Source organism: Littorina saxatilis, linkage group LG9 (genome assembly GCF_037325665.1).
Source record: "Littorina saxatilis isolate snail1 linkage group LG9, US_GU_Lsax_2.0, whole genome shotgun sequence".
Lineage (NCBI taxonomy): Eukaryota > Metazoa > Mollusca > Gastropoda > Littorinimorpha > Littorinidae > Littorina > Littorina saxatilis.
In genome coordinates this window covers 16,114,693-16,138,340 of record NC_090253.1, presented here as the reverse complement: position 1 = coordinate 16,138,340, position 23,648 = coordinate 16,114,693, and the positions used below count along the sequence as shown (strand labels likewise).

The window sequence follows — 23,648 nt, the reverse complement described above, 5'->3', positions numbered from 1 at the left end:
TGTTTCAAATGTTATCCAATAAACTTCTCCGTTTCTTCACATCCTGTTTAGTGCACTGAAACTTCATCATGGAGGCTGCTTCTGGGATGCTGGAAGCAAAGGTAACTCGTAATGCCTAAAACCGTATGCATGAATGTCTGTCGGTATTGATATATACACCTATTTTCAACCTCTTTTGCTGCTATTATTTCGTGCTTCCCTTTTCAGTCTTCTTCTTCTTCTTCTTCTGTTCTTAGTGATAGGTAGCCAACATCAGCATGGTGATGAATCTGCTACGCTTGGGTGATGGTGGTTCCGGCCTATTCATTGCTTGGTCAGGGGTGAAGTTCAGGGGGGGGGGGGGGGGGGGGGGATGATGGGTCAGTGGAGAGTTGCCAGCCTGGCCTGAAAGGATGCCAGGGATGGCGCTGTGGCAGTTTCTACAGGCAGGCGGTTCCACTCTGGAATGGTGCGCGGGAAGAATGTTTTCTGCCTGTAGGCTGTCCTAGAGTGGGAGATTTCGTAAGCACTAAAGCAGGCAGTCATCGTGAAGTTAGACCAGTGAGTGACTGTGAGACTATACGAAGTCCGTCGATCACACAGTATGTGTGTCACTTGTCAGTGTTAGTGTATATCAGTCTGAAAAACAAGGAAGCAAATTGATACCAACTTCGAGATAACTTTTTGAAATGCGCATAGAGGCATTTATGAGCATCGATCAGTGTTTTAATAATAGTAGTGCGCGCGTTACAGACGGCTTCATGTGAAATAAGCTGTTAGCAGACAAATAAAAAGTTACTCAGTCTTAGTCTTACTGATGTACCACCGTACCAGCTTTTATAAACACATAAACTTACTTGGGTTAGGGTAACCCTAACCCTAACTTCGAGCTCAGATGTCATCAAATTGCACAATTTTGGTTCTTTGGAGACATTTTTGTTAAGGGGGGGCATGCCCCCGGACTCCCCTAGTACTTTGCACTGTCGACTTTGATATTATTTACACATTTTCAGCCTTTTTTACTTTTTTCAATTCCCATGCCTGCTTACTTTTTCTGAATTTCTGTTCACCACCTCTCTAAAATATCTCTACATTATGTATTTGGGATGAAGAACCTCTGTTTTTTTTTAAATAGACTACATGTACCACTACATGTACCTCATTTTTGTGACCTATGCATTTTCTAAAGTCTTATGATCTTAAAAGGGGGGGGGGGGGGGGTGTGGTTCTCATTATTATTATTATTATTGAATGCACTGATAAAGTTGTGATTTAATTGTTATTGATGAGACTGTTTTTCTTGTTGATTTTGTTTTCAGTTCCAAAAAGCAGAATCAGATCTAAACCATCTCACAAGGAAACTTGAACTGCGATGTCAAGACAGTGCTCAAGGAGATAATCGGGTAAGCTGTTTGATTTGTGTGCAAAGTGTTTGTTATGTTTGTGTTAGATTTTACTGCATGCAGTAGTGATGTAGTACCCAAGTACAATTCAAACACTACTTATGATACGAGAATTAATAAAGCGCACATATCTCACCACAAGGCGACTCAAGGCGCACTCATACACATTTGCGGCCCTATGCTCCACAGGGAGTCTACAGGAATAAGTCAAGTCAAGTCATACACATTCTTTCGCATCAACAACTCAAGCACACTCATATATACACTTACGCATGAATTACATGAAGATGACAAGGAATCGTGAATATGCTCTTAATTAGCATGTAAGCAGAACAGTTTGTGTTGTACAGTGGAACCTCCCTTTTAAGAAACCCCAATTTCAGACTCCCTCCTTTTTATTTAAGGCATTTCTTTTTCAGATTTTCTGTTCATAACATTTGTGAATTTACCTCCATTTTAACTCATTATATCCGTACCCACTAATATGGCTCTATCTGACCAGGTACGAATATATCCGCTCAGACTGTTAGCTTCAGTCGCTTTCTGTAACGTCGATCTAATGCCTGCATTGCAGCGTGTTGATACACAGTTACTACACAGTTACTACAATTCTGAGTGACCTGCTGCAGCACAGCTGCTCTCGGCTAAAAACAACTTGGTCAACACATGTGGGGTAAAAAGTGTTAAGACTCCATCCTTTTTAAGACCTAATTTTCTCAGATTATTTGAGGTCCACTGTATTTAATGTTCAGTGTTTAAGAGAACACATTGCTGGAAAAGAAGGCTGGCAGTGGCACCATGGTGTAGGACTAGGGGGCACTTAGTTTAATTACATTTACTTTAGTACTGGTTTAACACTTTTGTTGTCTCTTTTTTGGGGGTATAAATTATTGATTTATTTAAACAGAAAACTGTTCCTTGTATTTGGTGCTGAATCATGTTAATTTTCCCTCTCGCCGAAACTAATACTTGTAATATACTTCCATGTAGGCTTTTGACGTAATTAGTTCACGTGCAGGACCTGAGGGCGACTCGTTCATGTCAGGTTCCAGACCAAAATTACTTGGTAAAAAATGTGCAGTTTTTGACTCCTTGCATGAAAGTCAATGAAACTTGGTTTTTTTTTAAACGGACAGCTGCCTGAGGCATGACTGAAAGCCCAAGGGGCTCCGTGCACCTGGACGTGACAAGTTCAGTAACTTTTGTATAATATTATTTTACCTGACAACAGTTTGAACTTGATGCTTGTCGTTCATTTTCAGAAAAATCCACTTGAACTTTTACGAAAAGTGAATGCTGTCAAGGATGAATACAAGGCTTTGGTTCGAGAGTCAGCGGAGATACAGAAAGCACAGACAGTATGTACAGTAACAAAGACCTGTTTACCCTTACTATTTTGGAGTAATTTATTACTATTTTTTAGGCATTTTTGAGGAAAAATACTCCTTTTGAGTCCAGACTACAATTTTCAAATTTGCTTCAAATTAGGTTTGTGTTGCTAATGTTGGTGTTTGTAACCACTGGGTTACTATTTTGGTCATCAGAATACTATTTTTTTTACTTGACCATTAGTTACTCTTGTCAAGTGTTGGGGGTAAACAGGTCTGAGTTACATTTTGTCCAGGTTTATACATCATATATATTAATAAGTACTGATACTGATCAGCAATATCTGCTGGAAAGAGATTGACCAATGATGTGAATTAGAATATATTAGAATTGATTGTTAAATGCTAGGTATTCGTCATTGATACTAAACGGTAATGACAAGTGATGAGAAAAAGGTTGAGTTGATGACCAATGATGTGAACATACCTGAGAATTTATTGTTACTGTTACAGTTAGGTATGAAGTTCCTCCATTGTCTGGTTGTAGTTGTACTCACATATATATATTACTAGATGATTACCCGCTTCGCCGGGAAGAAGTAGAGCCGAATACCCGGCCGTCGCCGGGGACCCGGCTTTGCCGGGTGTACGCCGGCATCGCCGGCGCACGAAGGAAGGGAGATCTAAAAATAGTAACGTGCAGTGACCTTCTAAATATAGTAACGTACAAACGGGAATATGGATTGACGCCGGCGCACGAAGGAAAGGAGATCTAAAAATAGTAACGTGCAGAGAAAAACGAAAATCGGTTCAGCGCTGCGCGCTGAGAGCACGTGTTGAAATATCTCATCGATCAGGTTGTGTCCGGGGTCTCTGTGAATAAGCCCACCAAATTTGAAGCAGAACAATCGATAACTTTGGCCGTGCATCGCGAAGACACAGACAGACACACACACAGACACAAGTCGTATATGAGGCTTTGCCAAAAGGTGCTGGGGGGGTGCTTGGACATTTGTGACAAACTAAACCTTTTCAGTTGATTTTTTTTGGTGTTTTAAGTGATACATTAGTCTTTGATGAACACATTTGTGTAATAAAAGAATGGTTTGTGCATTTGGGAAATGTGTACGGTTTGATAATATGCCATAAAACGCCAATTTTGAGAAAAGCCACATGTGCAACAAAACTGACCACAGAAGCCATTAATATCATTTCATACAACTGGTAATGATTTATTTCTAGTAAACAGACCCTGCAGAAGCATTATCAGTCTTTAAAAGTACATTTGGAGCCAAATCTTGAATGCAGTGTCACGTAATGTCGCAAAACGCTCAAACATCATAAAAGTCAAAACTGATACTTTCTGCTAAGTAACCACAAGAAGTATAAACCCTAAAATAAAATATAACACTTCAACAGAAACACTGACACATGTTAAAAATATCCCTAAAAGTTGTTACAGTTTGCTCAAACTAGTTAAACATGTTGTTGTAGGTGTCACGTGTTACAAAAATATTGATGGACATGAAAATATTCATAATATTTGAAATAACAACCAGAATGTTATACATACACTAACTTTTCATTTACAATCTAAAGATTAGGTTATTTATGGAATATGAAAACAGAAACAATAGCAAAACATGTTAAAAGCAAGTCATAACAGCATTCTACGTGTCACATGTTACACTGTGTGAGTGGACATGAAATTATTCAAAATGTTATAAATGACAACTGTGATATTAAATAGACCTTTAGGATACATTCATATTTTGAAGATTAGGTAATTATGGAACATCAAAGCACCACAAAAAAAGTAACATCATGTTCAAAACAGGTCAAATCTGCGTTCTACCTGTCACGTGTTACATGGAGTCAGTGGACATGAAATCAATGAAAATGTCAAAAATAACTACAATATTCAAACAGACATTTAGAATACAGTTTTAACCTAATGTCTATGTACATCTGGAACAAGGTTCTCAATCAAATCGAATTTTTTTAATTAGTTGTACGTAAAATCCTAGCAAAATCCAAATTTAAAAAAAAAACCTTTGATTTTTTTTTATGTTGGGGAGGGGGGGGGGGGGGTGGTGTTAAAACAATCTCATGAAAATATTCCTTCCCCCTGCTAACCCAAAAGCATTTTTTCAGCTTTGGCTACAATATTTACAAGGACATATATGTCTCCTCCTAAATCGTTGCACGGATATGAACGTATCCTCCTGAATCGTAACACGGATATTAACAAAAACAGAGGATCGAATTTTTCTTCAATCAAATTTGCCTCCAAAAGTAGCAAGCAGTTGTGTATAGGTTACACAATATGCAAGATAATCAGAACTCGGAGTGTGTAAGCTATTTATCCCATTACTCCGACGTTTTCATTAAAAACACTTACTTTTTCCACTAAAACCTGCCCGTGCCTGTTTTCAGCTTGCCAAAAGCCTCCGCAGTCGAAATTCATGTCAATGAATTCATGCGCATAGCTAGTTCCCATTTGTCAGCATAATGGACGGCGTCATTCGACTTGTATGTAGACATTCAGTCATTCAAATTGCTTATAAAAAGGTCTGCTATCTGCTTTTACATTTTGAAAGTCATTTTAAAATATCCTTGTGTATCATGTATATGACATCGACTTTCGTTATACTCAATTCGGCATACCGGGTTTATATTTTTACCAGAATTGCGCACGATAATGGCAGCGCAACAAATTCAGTTCGGGCCGTGCTGGTTTGATCGTTGACCCAAGTCAGTTTGCATGCAGTGTTACTGTTTGTCAGTCGGGGATAGAAATGTTGGCTGTCATCGCGCTGTTATGTTTTGGTTTTCACACGTGGATCACTTACATATTCAGTCGGTCGGGTTTTGTGTGTGTGTGTGTGTGTGTGTGTGTGTGTGTGTGTGTGTGTGTGGCCGCCCTTCGTGGTCGGCTGGGCGTTAAGCAAACAAACAAACAAACTCTCTCTCTCTCTCTCATTCTCTCTCTCTCTCTTTCTCTCTCACTCTCTCTCTCTCTCTCTTTCTTTCTTTCTTTCTTTCTTTCTCTCTCTCTCTCTCTCTCTCTCTCTCTCTCTCTCTCTCTCTCTCTCTCTATCTCTCTCTCTCTCTCTCTTCAGGAACCGACAAGGAATAAGATGAAAGTGTTTTTAAATTGATTTCGAAAATTTAATTTTGATAATAATTTTTATATTTTTAATTTTCTGAGCTTGTTTTTAATCCAAATATAACATATTTATATGTTTTTGGAATCAGAAAATAATGGAGAATAAGATGAACGTAAATGTGTATCGTTTTATAAAAACTTTTTTTTTTTTTTTACAATTTTCAGAGTTTTAATGACCAAAGTCATAAATTAATTTTTAAGCCACCACGCTGAAATGCAATACCGAAGTCCGGGCTTCGTCGAATATTACTTGACCAAAATTTCAACCAATTTGGTTGAAAAATGAGAGCGTGACAGTGCCGCCTCAACTTTCACGAAAAGCCGGATATGACGTCATCAAAGACATTTATAAGAAAAAATGAAGAAAAAAAGTCTGGGGATATCATACCCAGGAACTATCAAGTCAAATTTCATAAAGATCGGTCCAGTAGTTTAGTCTGAATCGCTCTACACACACACACACACGCACACACCACGACCCTCGTCTCGATTCCCCCCTATACGTTAAAACATTTAGTCAAAACTTGACTAATTGTAAAAAGTAGTCCATCTGTAAACTCTGAATATGCAGATGACCTCCATAAATTATTCAATTGTACTCTGAAATCAAAGACAATGACCAATGACAGTTGAGATCGAAACTCGGTTGTGATGGGATATCCATAGGATATCCATATGGTTGTGATGGAATATTCAGAATAATCACCTCCTCAGCTAACAGAGATAAAGAGGCAGGTCATGGGATAATATAAGCTAATTCAATTCGTCGGGAGAAGAATTATGGGCAAGTGTCAAACATTAGATCTACAAAGTGTCAAACGTTACGTATAGATCTACACCTTACCCTGAACAGACAGTACAATATTTTCTCAACTTTACGGCTCGTCGTCTCCATGATTTTAATCGAATCGGTGACCGGAAACGCCAAAGAAGCAAAGCTAGTGGTTTCCACGCTTTTGAAAAAAATACTCGCGAAACTTCTTTGTGAAAATTGCAAAAATAACAAAATGTGTCAAACGTTACTTTCGGACATTAAACTCCATCGATTCTTTTTAGCTGCTAGATACAATAACTTCGCAAATTCTGACTCAAATGCAACACACTGCTTTTATTTCCTCGAACACGAAACTATCGTTTTCATCCAAAATGGCGGCCATTCAAAGCACCAAGACCGGCGAAAATCGAATCTGTAAACAAGTTGGTCTGCGGACATGAGGCCTTCGAAAATAACCGGGTATTTACTGGGCGAGGTTTTCGGTAAATTCTGGTTCTAATTACGATTGTTGCACATTCTACTAAGAGTTGCATGCTTAGACTGTATGAAATACGCTGATTAAAACCGATAAAGTGATGCAGACCATGAAAAATCGAAAATTTCCCGAGGACACCAAAATGTCCAAAATTTTTCGGGGCCGTTTCTGGTGTATGTTTAAAACATTTTATTTTTTATTTAACATTCACAACAACAACAGGCTTCAAAACATTAAAAAAAGCATTCATCAAACTCCCTTTTTCAAAGCACAATACATGTAAACATGTTGGGGTAATCCAGTTAATTACACTTGCTTTCCAAAAATACATGGGTCCGAAATGGCACCTTTTGGCAAAGGCTCATATATCATTTGCTTATACTTTAAGTTACCTAAGCACATTTTAGGTACACACAAGTGAACAGGTTGTAGATGAACACATACCCACACAGACATACACACACTGACACTCAAACTCATTTATGGTATTAATGACTATGAATCAACAGATGTTCTGGCCCATGCACGGTTTAGGGAAAAGAGAACTTACAACTTTTAGTGCAACTGTGTTTATTTACATGCCCTTTTTGTATGCTTCACATGCCTTCTCTGTGATTGCAGGAAGCTATGGAGTTTTTCCGCTCTCAACTTCCTGTAGCATTACAGGCATTGCAACAGCTACAGCAGGCAGTGGGAATGGGAGTAAGTGATTTAAGACCTTGATTGTTCAGATTTTCTGTTCATAAGGCCTAAAAAAAAAAAAAATAGGTGTGGTTACGGTAACCCGACCTACCCTATTTTTAGGGGCCGACCCTATAACTTTTTATTACATTTGTAAAAAAAAAAACCCACAAAAAACACGAGAAAACGAGTGCAGAAAACGCACTGAAAGCGAAAGCGCCCGAGTCGCACACTTATTTCCTTGTCAAGTAGGTTTAATTTGTACACATTAGAAAAAAAAGTTTTAAAAAAAAAAGTGATTGCCTACCTTCCTACCCTATTTTTTTGGGCTATGTTACCGTAACCACACCTATTTTTTTTTTTGCCTTAGTTTTAGAAATGGTGAAAAGTCAGGAGTTTTGACCTGGATGTGTGTTTGTGGGCAAACATTATTTGCATTTTATTGATGTTCAGAGTTTACAATGAGCTTACCACTACCAGTAATCAATTTGTATTAATTTACATGTATTCTCTTTGAGACTTTATTCACATTGTTTCTGTTCTTCCCATTTTCATTTTGATCTAAGAGGTGAGCTCCGGTACAGCAACTCTGTGTTGAGCGGAAAGCATCTCTCACATGTTAATTGTTATGTCCAATATTTCGCTCTTCAGGGTACAGAGGAAGACAAAGCAAAGGTGGAAGAGCTACAGGGTCTCCTGGGCGTGCAATCTCTCCCCCAGCCCACACAGCAGACCAATCACATTCAAGGGATGGCAGAGACGCCAGCACAGTCACAAGACGCCAGTGACGCTACTCAGCCAGTGTCGTCCAGCAGTCGTACAGATAGCAAGGAGGGGTGTGATGCAAAGGCTTCCGCCAAATTTGTTGGTATGTGGAGGTTTGATTTTGGTATGAAATATTCGTGTGTAGTTTCTTCAGTGAACAAAATTAGTATTTTAACCTTGAGAGATGTTGATTGTTCATGCAGGGTTAAGTCTGAGAGCAAAAGACTAGGGTCATCAGACCTGTTTACCAGTACGATTTGGGCGTATTTTGTACGCCAAATTATTATCGGTACGCAAATACGCGACACACGCACAAAATACGCCTAAGAAAAAGTCTAGAATACGTTTTCCGGTGTTGGTGTGGTGATTACAGGATGGTACAACTGATACCGGTTTCGGTCGAAGGGAGATAACCATGACAGCGAGTCTTCAGCTGTGGAAACCTTGTTCAGTTGTTGGCACGTGCGATCGTCTGGACAATCGTGGCAAAATGAAGCGGAAAAATTTGACAGTTTCGGATGACTGTACCAAATCTAAACGGCAGAAGCAGCAGATTTTCTTGGAGAAATATAAGAAAGAGCCAGGAATTGTGGAGTCTACCATGGGAAAAAGTCATGCACACTGCAAGTATTGTAAATCAGATTTCTCCGTTGCCCATGCTGGGAAATATGACATTGAACGACACTGTAGTTCCAAATCTCACCTGGACAAGGTTGCTGCAAAGAAATCCGCTGAAAGCTGCCAAGGAATTATGAAGTTCATTCCCGCAAAGCAAATCCTGCCAGAAGAAAAGGCTGTAGTCTGTGCTGAAGCAATGTTTTCTGAGATGATTGTAAAAATGAACTTGCCATTGTCAACCGCAGATGTTATTTCACGAACCTCATCTTTTCATTATCAATCTGTTTGGAAGACACTGGTTATAACGCTATAAACTGACAGGTAAATAAATTTTTTTTATCCCTGTTGTATTGAAAGGAGTTAAATTCTGAAGGTGTTCACAAGACAAAACACGTTTGCACCCAAGCGTACATTTTCCCTAGCCCATATGGCTTTGCTTGCAAAGTACACCAACTTTTTCAAAAATACACTCAACTTTTTGGGAAAGTACTCTTGCCTCGGGTTTAGGGTAAACAGGTCTGGGTCATATACACACACACCCCCCCCCCCCCCCCCAAAAAAAAAAAAAGAATTTTAATTGGACATAGATGAAGGCTAACTTTTATACTGAAAGGAATTTTTGAAAATCTTCAAACTTTTTGGTTTATCAGAGGCTAGAATAGCTCTCCAGAAAATTCTAACATTTACTCCTTAGACATCTCACAGTTACTGGTTAAGAACTTACGTATGCAAGTTATAGGACTCGGGATAGCTCTGAAATGCATAGTCTGAGCAATACCGTATTTTCCGGGTTACAAGGCTTTTAAAAAAAAAATTGTAATCCAGTCACCCATTGGGCGCAGGGGGCTGATAGGGCGCACCAAAATTGAAAAAGTATACCAGTAACAAACGGTGGAAGAATGAAAATAACCCGCACATCAAAGGAAGAATACAGAGTGGAAATATGTGTGCTCTGTGTATGCGGCCTTGTTTATAGACACTGACCTTCTTCCCAGGGGTCAATGACCCAGTTTTAGCTATGAGAGGTGGTTCCCCTGTCATATCTGAGAGAGGAAACACTTCCTGCATCGGGGTCAGTGACCGAGTTTAACCTATGGGGCGGTCTCTTTGATGTCTTGAGAGGAAACTTGGCCAGGGTAGTACCTAGTAGCTGAAACATGCATTATCACAAGTTGTTTGACTGGTACTCAGGTGGTCTCTTTGATTTTTTCCTATTTCATACATGGATTAGGCGTCGCGCCTTATGACCCGGAAAATACAGTACATTTTCTTTCTTATTTTTCAGAAGACCCTGTGGCATTAAGAAGTACCCTTCGAGCAGAGAGCGATGAGTTTGTGGAGGTGAACCAGGAAGAGTTTGAGTCTGTGTCGGAACTGATCCGAGGTCGCGTCAAGCTGTCGGAAGTAAACGCTGTAAGTGCAGACAGACACTTTCTACCCCATCTATGTTGACCAAGGTTTTTTTAGCCAAGACCAGCTGTGCTGCAGCAGGTCACTCAGAATTGTAGTAACTGTGTAGTAAACTGTATCAACACGCTGGAATGCAGGCGTTAGATCGACGTTACAGGAAGCGACTGAAGCTAACCGTCTGAGCGGATATATATCCGTACCTGGTCAGATAGAGCCATATGAGTGGGTACGGATATATCCGTACATGGGAGACAATGAGTTAAGCTGATGTGCACATACAGAGGAACTCCCCTTTTAAGACTTACACTGTTACAAAAAATCCAAGAGAATCAGGTATTATAAAGGAGTAGTCTTAAAATGGAGGTCAATTTACAGATGGTTACAGACTAAAATTTGAAAAAGCATGGTCTTTTTGAAGTGGGGAAGTCTTTTATAGGGGGTTCCACTGTACCTGCACTCATTTAAATGATTCCTTGTGCAGTAACTGTGGAGTAAATCGGTCTTTTATGCAAAGTATTTTGTTGTTATATGGTGATGCTTTGCTAGCAGAAGGTTAGAAGAATAATTTCATTCGGCAACTTTGGAATCTTTGATAGTTTAATTTTGACAGACAAAAAACCTGCTTAATTATCGTGCAGGAAGTCAGCGTGTGTGCATGTGCAAGCACACACGTTTGTACACACTTACGTGCATACACACAAAAACTCACACACTCTTGAAACAGAATAGTTGTCTCAGTATTAAAGGCACAGTAAGCCTCCCGTAAACATCACAGAGCTCCCCGAGCGTCTACATACAGTACAAGCATACTTCCATTTAAACGCTCACCGAACGGGAACATCCTGCTTTCTGTCGAGCGTGAGAAATTTTCAAAGAATTTATTTTCGTGGACTTGGCCCTTTACAACAATGGCGCCTCGTTTTGGTGCTGGACGGCTGTTATGAATATCCCGGAAATCACGCCCGGACAGTAAACCTCCCGTAAACCATCACAGATACTGTCAGGCTTTTACACACAGTACAAACACCCTTCCATTTGAACGCTCACCAAACGGGAACATCCTAGGTGCCCTACGTAAAGAGCGAGCAATTTTTAAAGAAGTAATTTTGCAGATTGTCTCGAACACTTTTTGGACCCATCCTGAACTCAAGTCAAAAATGAGTTACTTCCCTTAAACTGGCGATAGCCGTGGATCGATGATAATCAGAAAGTTTTTGGACCGTGGTGCGTTTTTGCGCTAGACCTAACTTTTAAAATCTAAATAATAAATTGACAGCGTGTTTTCATCAAGACAAGATCAATGCAATTCGAAGTTGTGAAAGTTTGAAAAAAGAAAAGCCCGGAAGCAGGGTCACGCAAGGGTCGTAGCAGACGACGGTTTATGCGGCATATCGCCGTTCCTCTCAACAGTCAAAAGCCATCGCTAGAGTTCTTGTGAACCACAGCCGTTTGTTTCGTGCATAAAAACGTGCTATTGTAGATAAGCTGACATCGAGTCGCATTCAAATGACTAACTGACGACTACATTGTGAAAAAGGGAAACTGGATCACACGGGTTCACGATGGCTCAGGGGTAAGATAAACCACGCAAAAATAAATTCTTTGAAAATTGTTCGCTCTTTACGGAGGGCACCTAGGATGTTCTCAATCGGTGAGTGTTCAAATGAAAGGGTGCTTGTACTGTGTGTAAAAGCCTGACCGTATCTGTGATGGTTTACGGGAGGCTTACTGTGCCTTTAACTATTATTTTTTTTATTTTTGTAATAGAATTGGAGGATAGGCAGACAGTGTTTAGTTTGCAGAACTGTAAGAAGGTCTAGACAAAATCGTACTTTGTTGCAAGGATGTGTTATTGCTCCTTCTTTCATGGGTGGGATTCTTCCGGTATATGCCGAAAATCCGGAATCGATTATGGCCTTTTGTTTGTTCTCTTTTTTTCTTCTTTTTTTGTTGTTGTTGGTTCGGTTGAGGTGCAGGATTCATGACATTTTTCAGTCCCACCCATGTTCTTTTTATAATATGAGCTTTTTTTTGCATTTTACAGGTATATAGAGGCTTATACCGACATTTCAAGGAGGAAAACAATAGGTAAGCCCTGCTCAGTCTTATTCTTAGTGAGTGAATAAATGTGATAGGCAGTTATTGATGTAAAAGCATTAATAAGGTACCATCATTAGTATAAACAAAGCTGTATTCAATTTTAGCATCCTGACACAGTATCTAACATTCAGGATCTGTACTCAAGCATAAAGCTTATAATAATAATAATGAATGAGCATTTATATAGCGCAACATCATAACTTTACAATTATGCTCTTTGCGCTTGACACATTTAAAATTAAAACACAGTTATACAAGCATTTACATCTACATTCATAGTCAGCAACGCTTAATTAAAAGCATACACCATTAAACATACATTACAAAAGATTCTTCCACTAACTAAATAATAAAAACATGAATAAAATAGGTAGTGAAAACAAGGAAATACCAGCTGAATACCCTTAATCAAACAGAACATGTTATCAACAATACTGAAAAACAGCCCTAGATGTTTATATACATTATCACATTATCACTAAAACAACAAATACACTACATGTAGCCAACTACATGTAGCTTATATAAGTGATTCCATCAGTGTTACTTTATTCATCTGTCAGTGTCAAGCGTAAGACAGACATTGGTATTGATAGGGAGGCCCGGCGGCCATTTTCATTTTTTAACGTTTTTTTCCCAACTTTGACCATTCATAAATCAAAGAGTTATGTCTTTAATCTTCTAAAATGTTGTAGATATGCTTAATATAATATTGTCTATGGGATCCGAAAATTTTAGGGATGTAGCTCTATAGGAATTTTAGCTATAAAGCACCAAAGTTGGGGAAAATGTCCATCACACCAACCCCAGAAAAACTTGTGCAGAGCACTAAACACAAAAAACGCTCTTTTTCATCAACTGTTTTATTAATTATACTTATTGAATGTTAAAATGCATGTATATAGAAATTATTTGCGAAAAAAGTAGTTAATGAAGTCAATTTAGACAAATTAAAAAATGGCCGACATCACATGAATACTCTTATTTCTCAGATATGCAGATCTTCACTTTAACATGATTTATTCACTTAATATAAACTTATAATATATCAAATTAAAGGAAATTAGTTGCTCTTTATAGTTAAGCCATATTCAATCAGATTTGATGAAAAAAAAATCAATTTTAGTCAGAATAAGGAAAAAGGAAATATTACGTCACATAAAAATTCGTCCAAAAACCATCAAAAATAAAAATATTGTTCAAAGCAGAGACAACAATGGCAAGTCACAGGGAGAATTTGTGTTATATGGACCAAACTAAAAGAATAAAGTAACCAAATAAGTCTTTTAAAAAAAATATAAAAAATTAAAAAAATATAAAAATTCAAACAGTGGATTTGTCAACTCAATTTAGCAGCACAACCAGTGCATAACTTTTGTTTTTAAATCACAAAAGGATAACACCTCCATCATTAAGTACATTAGAACTTTCAATAACTCAATCTTTTCTTCCAGAGAACTGTTTAGTCTAAGCTGTCTGTCAAGTCGGTAGACAAGCAAGTCTTTTTCGGTATTGCAGCTCACCAAATCCTTGTCGAATAAAGTCTTGCCTTGACGAAGAACAATTTCACCGACACTCTCCGGCACAAGGAGCAGGGATGGATGAAAGGCAGGCACAAAAAGTCGAACAAGATCAAGCAGTTCTTTTCAGTCGGTTGTTTGTTGTACTTGCTCACAAGCTTGAAGTAGTCCTTTTTCACACGCCCACATTTTGATTGCACGGAAGTTGGAGACCTGGAGTTGAACGCCTGCGTGGTGAACTTCATCAGCCAGAAGTGAAGAACTTCGAAGTAGCGACTAAGACAGGAGTCGTCCGGAAGAGTAACCTTGCCACACTTCTCCACATTCTCAGCCGAGACCATGAGAGAGATGAAGTCCCCATTCGTGATGTCTCGCAGTACGTGTGCCAGCATCCTTCCCCAGTGGTCCCGATTCCGTTGTCAAGCAGCGCTGAGAAGAGAGGTTCCAGACACAAGGGAAAACTTGGGTCCAACAGCCTTCTGATCAGGGATGCAAACAATCTGAAAAACAAAAGAACATCAAACATAAAACAAACAATATATTCAAGCCTAAAAAATATCAATAGAAAAAAATTATTTTGTCTTTCTTGGTAAATAATTCACATACTACAGCGAAAAGATGTATGGTAGTATTCCAAAAAGAACAGGAGTTGATCCTTGATTTACAAATTCACCAATAGTAACAACAATTTAAATCAGCTCCAGTCATCATGATTCATATTCAGCAAACAAAACTGGCACAGTAGTATGTATCATGTATGCATTTCTCCTGTTAAGGCACTTTGCCACAGACAAACTGAAAATTCAGATTTTGTCAAAAATGAAAATGGAGCTATGAAAATTGAAATAACACATTGTCACAGGTCAGTCTAATTTATTTGTATTTACTTGTTTAAATTTACTCTGTATTTGTGGGTGTAGTATTACTCAACTTACTGTTTATGATAGGGGGTGTCAAGGCAAACAAAGTGATAACCTATGTATTGAGAACACTGCAAAACAGGTTTTTGTGTATGCATCCAAATGCTCAACCTATAAGAAGCTTATAATTAAAAGCCAAAAAATACAAATCTTCACACTGTGACTGTGAGACTGAGATTGAGAAAAACAAATATTGAGTCCTTACAGTTACAGCTACTAGTAACTAAACGTTATTAAAATAATCATAAAAAATACAAAGCAGGCGATAATAAATACACTTCTTTATTGTCCGAAGTAAATAACTTATAATAAATAACATTTAACTAACTTTTATGCACAATTGCCGACGTCAACAGTCTTACTTGTCTGTCATTCAGTCGCACTTACGGCCACGTTTCATTCCTGAAAAGTCACTCTGATCTATTATAATTTGTTACCATCCAGAAGAAAAGATCAAAATTACAGATTTATTGAAAATATCTCATCAATCTTATGTTTAATGAGATTCAGGATGCGTTTACTTTAAGCTTACTTTAAAAAACAAAACACAGCTCGATCAGCGAAACCTCAGGGATTGTCCGACAGTGGTATCGCCCAAATACCGGGGATGATGATCTCCACATCAAAATCGAATATGTTGCATCTAAGCCGATTTACAAACACAATTTAACTTTCGATAGCTTGAAACACTAGAACTTAGTTATAATTTGATTTTCATTTAAAACTAATGCACATTTCGACAGAGAAACAGTTCAGATCAAATTACATACCCAATCGACGCCCCCACAGCAGTTAGTTGACTCGCCCGCCATAACAAATTCTGCAGCGTGGAACACAGCAACTCGGTCTCCACTCGGCTTTGTCAGGAGTGCGATTCGACGCTCAAATTCTCGTCTTAAAAACGCTCGGGATAAGAAACCGCTTCGATTACAAATGAGAAACTTTGGCACAAGAAAATTCAAGATGTTGACTATCATACGCGATGCGATGAACTTCGATCAATGAATGGAACGACTGTGACCTCTTCGTTTGAGAATGGTTCGTGTGTGATGTGTTACAGTGCTTCCCATTGGTTCATCGCTTGATATGACGTAAACAGAGAGGAGATCTTTACTTCTGCCAAGTTTCATTGGTGAATTATTTATAGTTTGCAAGGCCGAACCAACCAAAAACAGGGTTGTTTCGGGACCGATTTAGAACAAAGCCGTGGCTTGAGGCGAAATCGCTGCACAGCCAGCCAGCGGCTAAGTCCGACGCAGGTGCGCGACGCTTTGGGGCGTTTTACACATCCAAATACAACTATGTAAACACATTTTTTTCACATCAAACTTAGATGAGTGTACTAAGATGACTATACTCAAGAGCATTCATACTTTATTTGTTTTCAATAAAAATTCAAATAAGCACAATTTTGAGTTGAAAACAGCTCTTTGCACTCTCTGCTTGACTGCCGGGGCCGCGGAGAGCGTGAGCCTCCCTAGTATTGAGTGAGCATGGTTTTCGTCACACCTATTTGTGATTTAGATCAATTGTTTATTCAGTTCAATAATTTTACAATTTACAATTTGATAAGTTGCTATACATAGCAATTTGAGTCACACTACTGTGTCACTCATTAGTGGCCTTGATTGGTGTGCAGAAGGGCATGTAGTCTTGTTATTGTTGACACATATTACTTTGTGTGCAGCAACGTTCTTAATCCAGCTGACATGCACAAGATGGGAATGCGAGTGTCTGGTGCTACTGGCAAAGCAAAGCTAAAGGTAAGTGACGCAGGGGTTGCAGTTCTTTATTTTATTTTTAAAAAAAAAATTTAACACTTATTTGTTTTGTAGAAGGACAACACAAGCAAACAATGAGGATATTATGAACGTACTACCTGCTTAATAAAAGTGAGATCTAAAAATAAAACTTAAATCAAACTAGAGGTCTAAAAGGAGTTCTTAAAGCAGGTTTAACTGTATCATGATCAAGTTGTAGTGTAGTAATGTATACATCTTCTTTTCTTCAGGTGCTGCGAGCATTGAAACTGTTGACGATGTCATCCAAAGAGGAAGTAAAGCTACTCTGAATTGGGAACTGCATTAGAGAACGGCAGAGTTTCAATCCTGTGACTGTGTTATGGAAAGAACGGTATTGTGATGCATGGACTTTTGTTTAAACTTATTGCCCATGTCAGGTTTCAACATGTGTGTACCCCCCCCGCGGGTTAGGGGGAAGAATTTACCCGATGCCCCCCGCGGGTTAGGGGAAGAATTTACCCGATGCTCCCCAGCTTGTCGTAAGAGGCGACTAACGGATTCTGTTTCTCCTTTTACCCTTGTTACCGTACTTTCCGGGTTACAAGGCGCTACAGCGCATAAGGCGCACCCCCCTCTTTTTAAAAAAAATTGTATTCCAGTCACCCATTGGGCGCAGGGGGCCGATAGGGCGCACCAAAATTGAAAAAGTATACCGGTAACAAACGGTCGAAGAATGAAAATCGAAAGATCGAAAATGACACTGACAGTCACACGCGAGTTCTGCTTCAAGTTCAGGCCATCGCGCCGCACATGAACGGAAAGCCCGTCGTGTCTTTTTGCAGGCTCCAAGCTCCGCCCTTTGTTTTCTCCATTTCCGAACCATGGATTCATTAATCCCAAGCTCCAATGCTGCTTTCCGATTTCCCTTTCCCTCAGCAAGTTCGATCGCTTGCAACTTGTACTCTGCATCGTAAGCAAGTCGCTTCGTCTTTGGCATGGTTGCTGTGTGACTGTGCTCAACAAGTGCTCACGGAATTTAAAAATACGACTACCGGTATTCGAGATGGAGGTGAGTTCTTGTCACGTTTTGTTCCCCATGATTTTTTTTTTCCCAAATTTTTTTTTTCGTATGTCATACACGGATTAGGCGCTTCGTTATACAAGACGCAGGGGTCAAACTCGAGGAAAAAAGTCGCGCCTTATGACCCGGAAAGTACGGTAAGTGTTTCTTGTATAGAATATCAGTCAATGGAAATGTTAAGTCCTTTGTCCTGGAAACTTGCATTCTCCCAGTAAGGTAATATATTGTACTACGTTGCAAGCCCCAGGAGCAATTTTTTGATTAGTGCTTTTGTGAACAAGAAACATTTAACAAGTGGCTCTATCCCATCTCCCCCCCTTTCCCCGTCGCGATATAACCTTCGTGGTTGAAAACGACGTTAAACACCAAATAAAGAAAGAAAGAAAGAAACGTGTGTACAGTGCTGTAATGCTGTGTAGGATGCATTTGAGACAATGACAAAAGTTTGCATGTTTTGAAGTTTGAACATGCAGCAACAATAACAACAACAAAATTGATGCAAAAACTTTTTTTTTTGACTCCCAATATTTTCTGCAATTACAGAACATTTGGTCAAGCTGATACCATTAACGCACTGATGGCTGTTCAAGGAAAGTTTTGTCGCTTTTCTCCGTCAGGCTCAAATGAGGCTTTGGTCGGGCGTCAATCGTCCATAATAACCTCAAAGTTTCAAATGGTAGCCTATCAGTGTGTAATTCTGCCATAAACTAACTGTATCATAAACTTTTCCCTCCTAGTCAGGACTTTGAAGACGCCTTTCTTTTCAAATAGTCCACTGCTGAGCTAGTACAGGGCAAACACCTTTCTGGTTCTATGCCGCAAATCCAGTTTTTGAACATTTTTCTTTTCCGGAAAATTCGACTAAGACACATAATTATGAGATCAGGTCAGACAGGTGGTCGTCAGGACAGGTTCAATAGTATCTATTGTCAATCATCTTCAATAGTGATAAAACAAATTCTATTGGAAATTCCCCAGCACACCTGAGCTTTACTCACAATAAACTCGGCTAACTTCAGTTTCACTTTAAGTTGAATAATGAGACGGGGTATGCAACTAGAGTGACCACAAAAACAAGACCAGTATTGTAGAAATTATGTTATATATATTATGTTCTGTGACAATCCCAGGGAATGTTACATTTTAACTGCAATATATACATGATTAGTGGTAATCACTCTATTTTGCAAGAATTTGGTTTGAAAGTTGAATTTGTTTACTTATAAGTTGCCACAGGTGTTCATTGTTATGTTAACCCTTAGGCTGGTTGTCACGACATATGTGGCGCTACTTTACGTATACTGTCACCTGGTTGTCACGACATATGTCTGTCATGAAGTGGAATATGCCAATAAAGAAGTTATTTTCTATTAATACGTGCTGTGCCCTATCTAATTGAACTGACTCTTCACTCTTCGCACTACACACTTCAAATTACAACACAATTCTTCACATCAATACAGAAATACAAATCACCACTCTCGAACAAACAGTTCACATAGTCGTATCATAATCACTCAATGCATGTGATTACATAGTATAACACTCTTGCTTAACCATACTATCTCAATACCAGGTTATTCCACAAGAGAGGGTGCTGACAGACACTCACGAGTTCGTAGTTCTCACTTCATGCCGTCCTTTACACATTCTTGTGCAAACGTTATCCATGATGATTACGTTATCCGTTCTCAAGTTCCTCCCCGAGAAAACACTGTTTCGCCCTTAGCGAAACATACCGGTTCGTCTCAACGCCCTGTGTTGATGGGGACTCCACCGTCCATCCACCTTCGCCGATGTGACTTCTTGTCCTGACATCGTCACGAACTCTCTCCAGTGTGGGTTCCAACCCCCGGACACCGTCATGGAAACTCCTAATTAACCCAAGTCTTAATATAACATTCTCTTCAACCATCTCTTCTTTCTAAACAGTCGTGTATCAACTCTCTCGTTCATTAACATCATCTATTGTTCTCAGCGTATGAGAGACGTTTCTACCTTTAATAAAACCAACTTGATCTTCGTGTACTATGTTTTGAATAACTGGGCTTAGCCTATTTGCTAAACATTTAGCTAAAATCTTATAGTCTGTATTTGTCAAAGAAATTGGTCTCCAGTTTGATAAACTGTGTTTTGATAAGTCTTTCCCTTTGTGGATCAGGGTAATAACCGCCGATGCTTGGGTGAAGGACAGACTTCCAATCTCAAATGAACACTTTAGATTACAAGAAAAACCTGGTTTGGTACTTGCTTTAGATTTCAAAAAAGCATTTGACAGTATATCGAAAGAGTTTATGTTATATGCCTTTAAGAGATACGGATTTGGAACAGATTTTTTACGTTGGGTAGAAGTATTGTTCAGTAGCACAAGAAGCTGCATTGGATACAACGGTTGGCTCTCAAGTGATTTTGAAGTCAGCTGTGGGGTGCGACAAGGTTGTCCTTTCTCACCACTGGCTTTTGTTATTGGAATTGAGCTGCTTGCAACCCGATTTCGAAAAGGTTTTGAAGTAAAAGGTTTGGAAATTGAAACTGACGATTCAGAAGAAGTGCATATGTTTAAAAAGATTTTGAAGGCACTTCTGTATGCCGATGATGTTACCATGTTTCTGCGTGATAAAGATGACATTAAAGTTGTTTTGGGGATATTAGACGAGTTTACAATTATATCCGGTTTGAAGATAAATAGAGTAAAATCAGAAGCAATGTGGATTGGATCAAAACGGAATAGCAACGAGGGAGGATACGGATTAAGATGGGTTAAACAAATGAAGATTCTGGGAATATATTTTTGCAATACATCCAGTGCCTCCCTCGTGGATGAAAACTGGACACAACGAATTAAGAGTATTAAGCAGGTGATTTTAAACTGGGAAAAACGGAATCTTGGCATATTTGGTAAAATGTGCGTAATAAAAAGTTTTTTGATTTCTCAGCTCGTTTATGTTATGCAGGCAATATGCATCCCTGAACCTGTGTTGAAAGAAATTAATACGTTATTGTTTCGTTTTCTTTGGAGGAAAATTAATTGTAACAAGAAAGCGTTTGAGAAAGTGAAGAGAAGTGTTATGTGCAGTGGAATAGGAACAGGAGGAATCCAAATGATTGATATGCAAATATTGCAAGAATCTATTCTGTGCGGCTGGCTTGCTCAGCTCTCGAATATGAATAACAATAGTACATGGACTTGGATTCCTAGATTATATTTCCGTAATTTTGGAACAGATTTATCATGTTTTAATTCAATTATTGGTCCTAAAAAGTTTAAAGGGTTAGATAGTCTTCAGTCCTCCTTCTGGAGCAAAGTACTGCGAGTCTGGTTGGAACATAATACACTGCACTCTTCGTCATCCCTGAAGATGGCATGCATATGGAATAATGTCGATATAAAATATCAAAATAATGTAATTTATTTTGACAACTGGGCAAAAAAAGGAATAACACATGTCAATGACCTCTTAGAAAACAATTCCATTTTGTCATTTCAAAATGTACAGAACCTAATTGGTACTTCACCAGAACTCTATTTACAGTACATTGTTGTTCACTCGGCGTTGTCTCGTTATTTAAAGAACAATACGGATTATGTATATGCTGTCACTGAAGAATTCTCGAAATTGTATTTTAATGATAAAGTGATGTTAAAAGCTAGAGATTTTCGAAATTTTATGACAGATATGAAATATAGTCCACCCTGCTGTGTTCGATTTTGGCTGAACAAACTTGGTATTAGTATTGAAGAAAAAGTTTGGCTTAATGCAAAAGAAACAACAACAGAAACCAGACTAAAAGAATTACAGTGGAAGATATTACACAATATATACCCAACCAATATTCTCCTCTTAAAAATGGGACTCGCAAATAATGATAAATGTCCTTACTGTATTGAACAAGTTGATTACATTGAACATTTCTTTTTCTATTGCAGTAAAATTCACCATTTGTGGAAGCATGTTGAAACATTGTTCTACAATCGATATAACATAGCAATTATTCTACAAGCAACAGATGTGCTGATTTATGTGCGAGATAAGAATGGTTTGACACATGAAATGTTTAAGTATCTTACCCATTTAATCTTGATTGGAAAAATGTGTATAAGTAAATTTAGATATGGGACACCCCTTGAAATATTATTTATTTTTCAAAGGGACTTAACCCTCAGGGGCCTGGTATAAGTTGAGTGTTAAAAAAGATTTGGTGTACTGGAAACTGAGCTGAACATTAGGAATAAATTTATGTTATGATTATTTTTATTTATTTATTTATTTGAACATATTAGTTTACTGATAAGGTTTATTGATTTAAAAATTGTACACATTTGAAAAGAAAAGACCTATGAAGAAGGTTTGCTCCAAGCCAAAAAAAAAAAAAAAAAAAGATATAATAAAAAGGCAAAAAATAATTGTGGTAGCAAACCTGCATGCAACTGAGGTTAAAAAAAAAAAAAAAAAAAAAAAAAAAAAAAAAAAAACCTCTCTCGTTCATTCTACATTCACATTCCATACTAAACATTACACACGTACTTCTGACATCATTTCATGTATGTCATTCCGTCCACAGTCAATATCCAAGCTATACTTAACCCATGGATCACTTAATCCATTAATGACACTACCATACATAGCATCAACATCTCAACATAACATAAATGCGTAACGATATTTATGTTCAAGAAATTACCCAACAAAAACGTAATGCAATCCCAACGAGAATTCTCTTAAAAACTTCACACTAGAATTTAGTGCACTTTGCATACACTAAATTTACATTCCAGCTATGTATTCAAGCTTCAATATTATACAACATAATAACTCATTTATCTTGTAGCTGTGGCTCTTTCGTTCTTTCGGATTCCTTTCACCAACTGTATCTTTTAGTTTTTCTTCTCCTCGAACGTACAAGGTGATGACTTTTCGGAGCGCGGGAGCGAGTGACCTTCTGATCAGTTCCAAGGCACCTCCAGCGATGAGCCTCCTCAAGTCTGATTTCATGAATTCGTTGTGCGGGATTCCTCCTCTCAATGCCACTCCGAGTTCACTTTGCTGTGATTTCCCATGTATGGCTTTCTCCATTGCTTCTCTCCCGACTCTGTCTGAGATTGCTCTCTTTTCCAGGCATGGGAATGGTCCGAATTTTTTTTTTGTTCCGCCGAAAAAGCAAAAGTGTCCGCCGAAAAAATAAAGGGGGGATGCACACAAAAAAAAGCACCGCGAAAACTTTCCGTACTTTGTTCACGCACTGCTACCGCCCGCCTCAGTTACTTGAACTTTTATGTTTTAAAGTAAACCAGATTACACAGCTTGTGTTACAAGTTACATTTTCCTATTTGTCTCAACAGATCAATTTTTTTAACCAATTAAAACCATATAATACATGTATATATTTTTTTTCTTCAAAAAAGCAAAAATCGGTACTAAAAACTCTGATTCTAAAAACAGAATTTAATGGCAAACTTGGAGCTCAGATGACACCAGATTGCACCATCTGGGTTCTAGGGACCCCCCTAGTAAGGCTAGGCGCTTCGCGCCGTCGACTTGACGCTTCGCGTCTTCAGTTATACATTTCCAGCCTTTTTTACAATTTTCAATTCCCATGCCTGCTTTTCTGTCACTGGGTCTTGTGACAGGTTGAGCACTTGGATCGGCATTCGGACCTCGACCTTGTCAACTATTTGCACAC

The 23,648-nt window shown here is 38.5% G+C and overlaps 1 protein-coding gene across 1 annotated transcript; it reads left to right on the top strand.

Moving 5' to 3' along the window:
• Positions 1-12: 12 nt before the first annotated feature.
• Positions 13-22,309, top strand: LOC138975413 (SKA complex subunit 2-like). Its single transcript, XM_070348089.1, has 9 exons — positions 13-101; positions 1,299-1,382; positions 2,645-2,740; positions 7,751-7,831; positions 8,462-8,678; positions 10,479-10,606; positions 12,648-12,691; positions 16,831-16,906; positions 17,155-22,309. Exons 1-9 carry the CDS (start codon positions 69-71, stop codon positions 17,212-17,214), a joined length of 819 nt encoding a protein of 272 aa, XP_070204190.1. The 5' UTR covers positions 13-68; the 3' UTR covers positions 17,215-22,309.
• Positions 22,310-23,648: the final 1,339 nt, after the last annotated feature.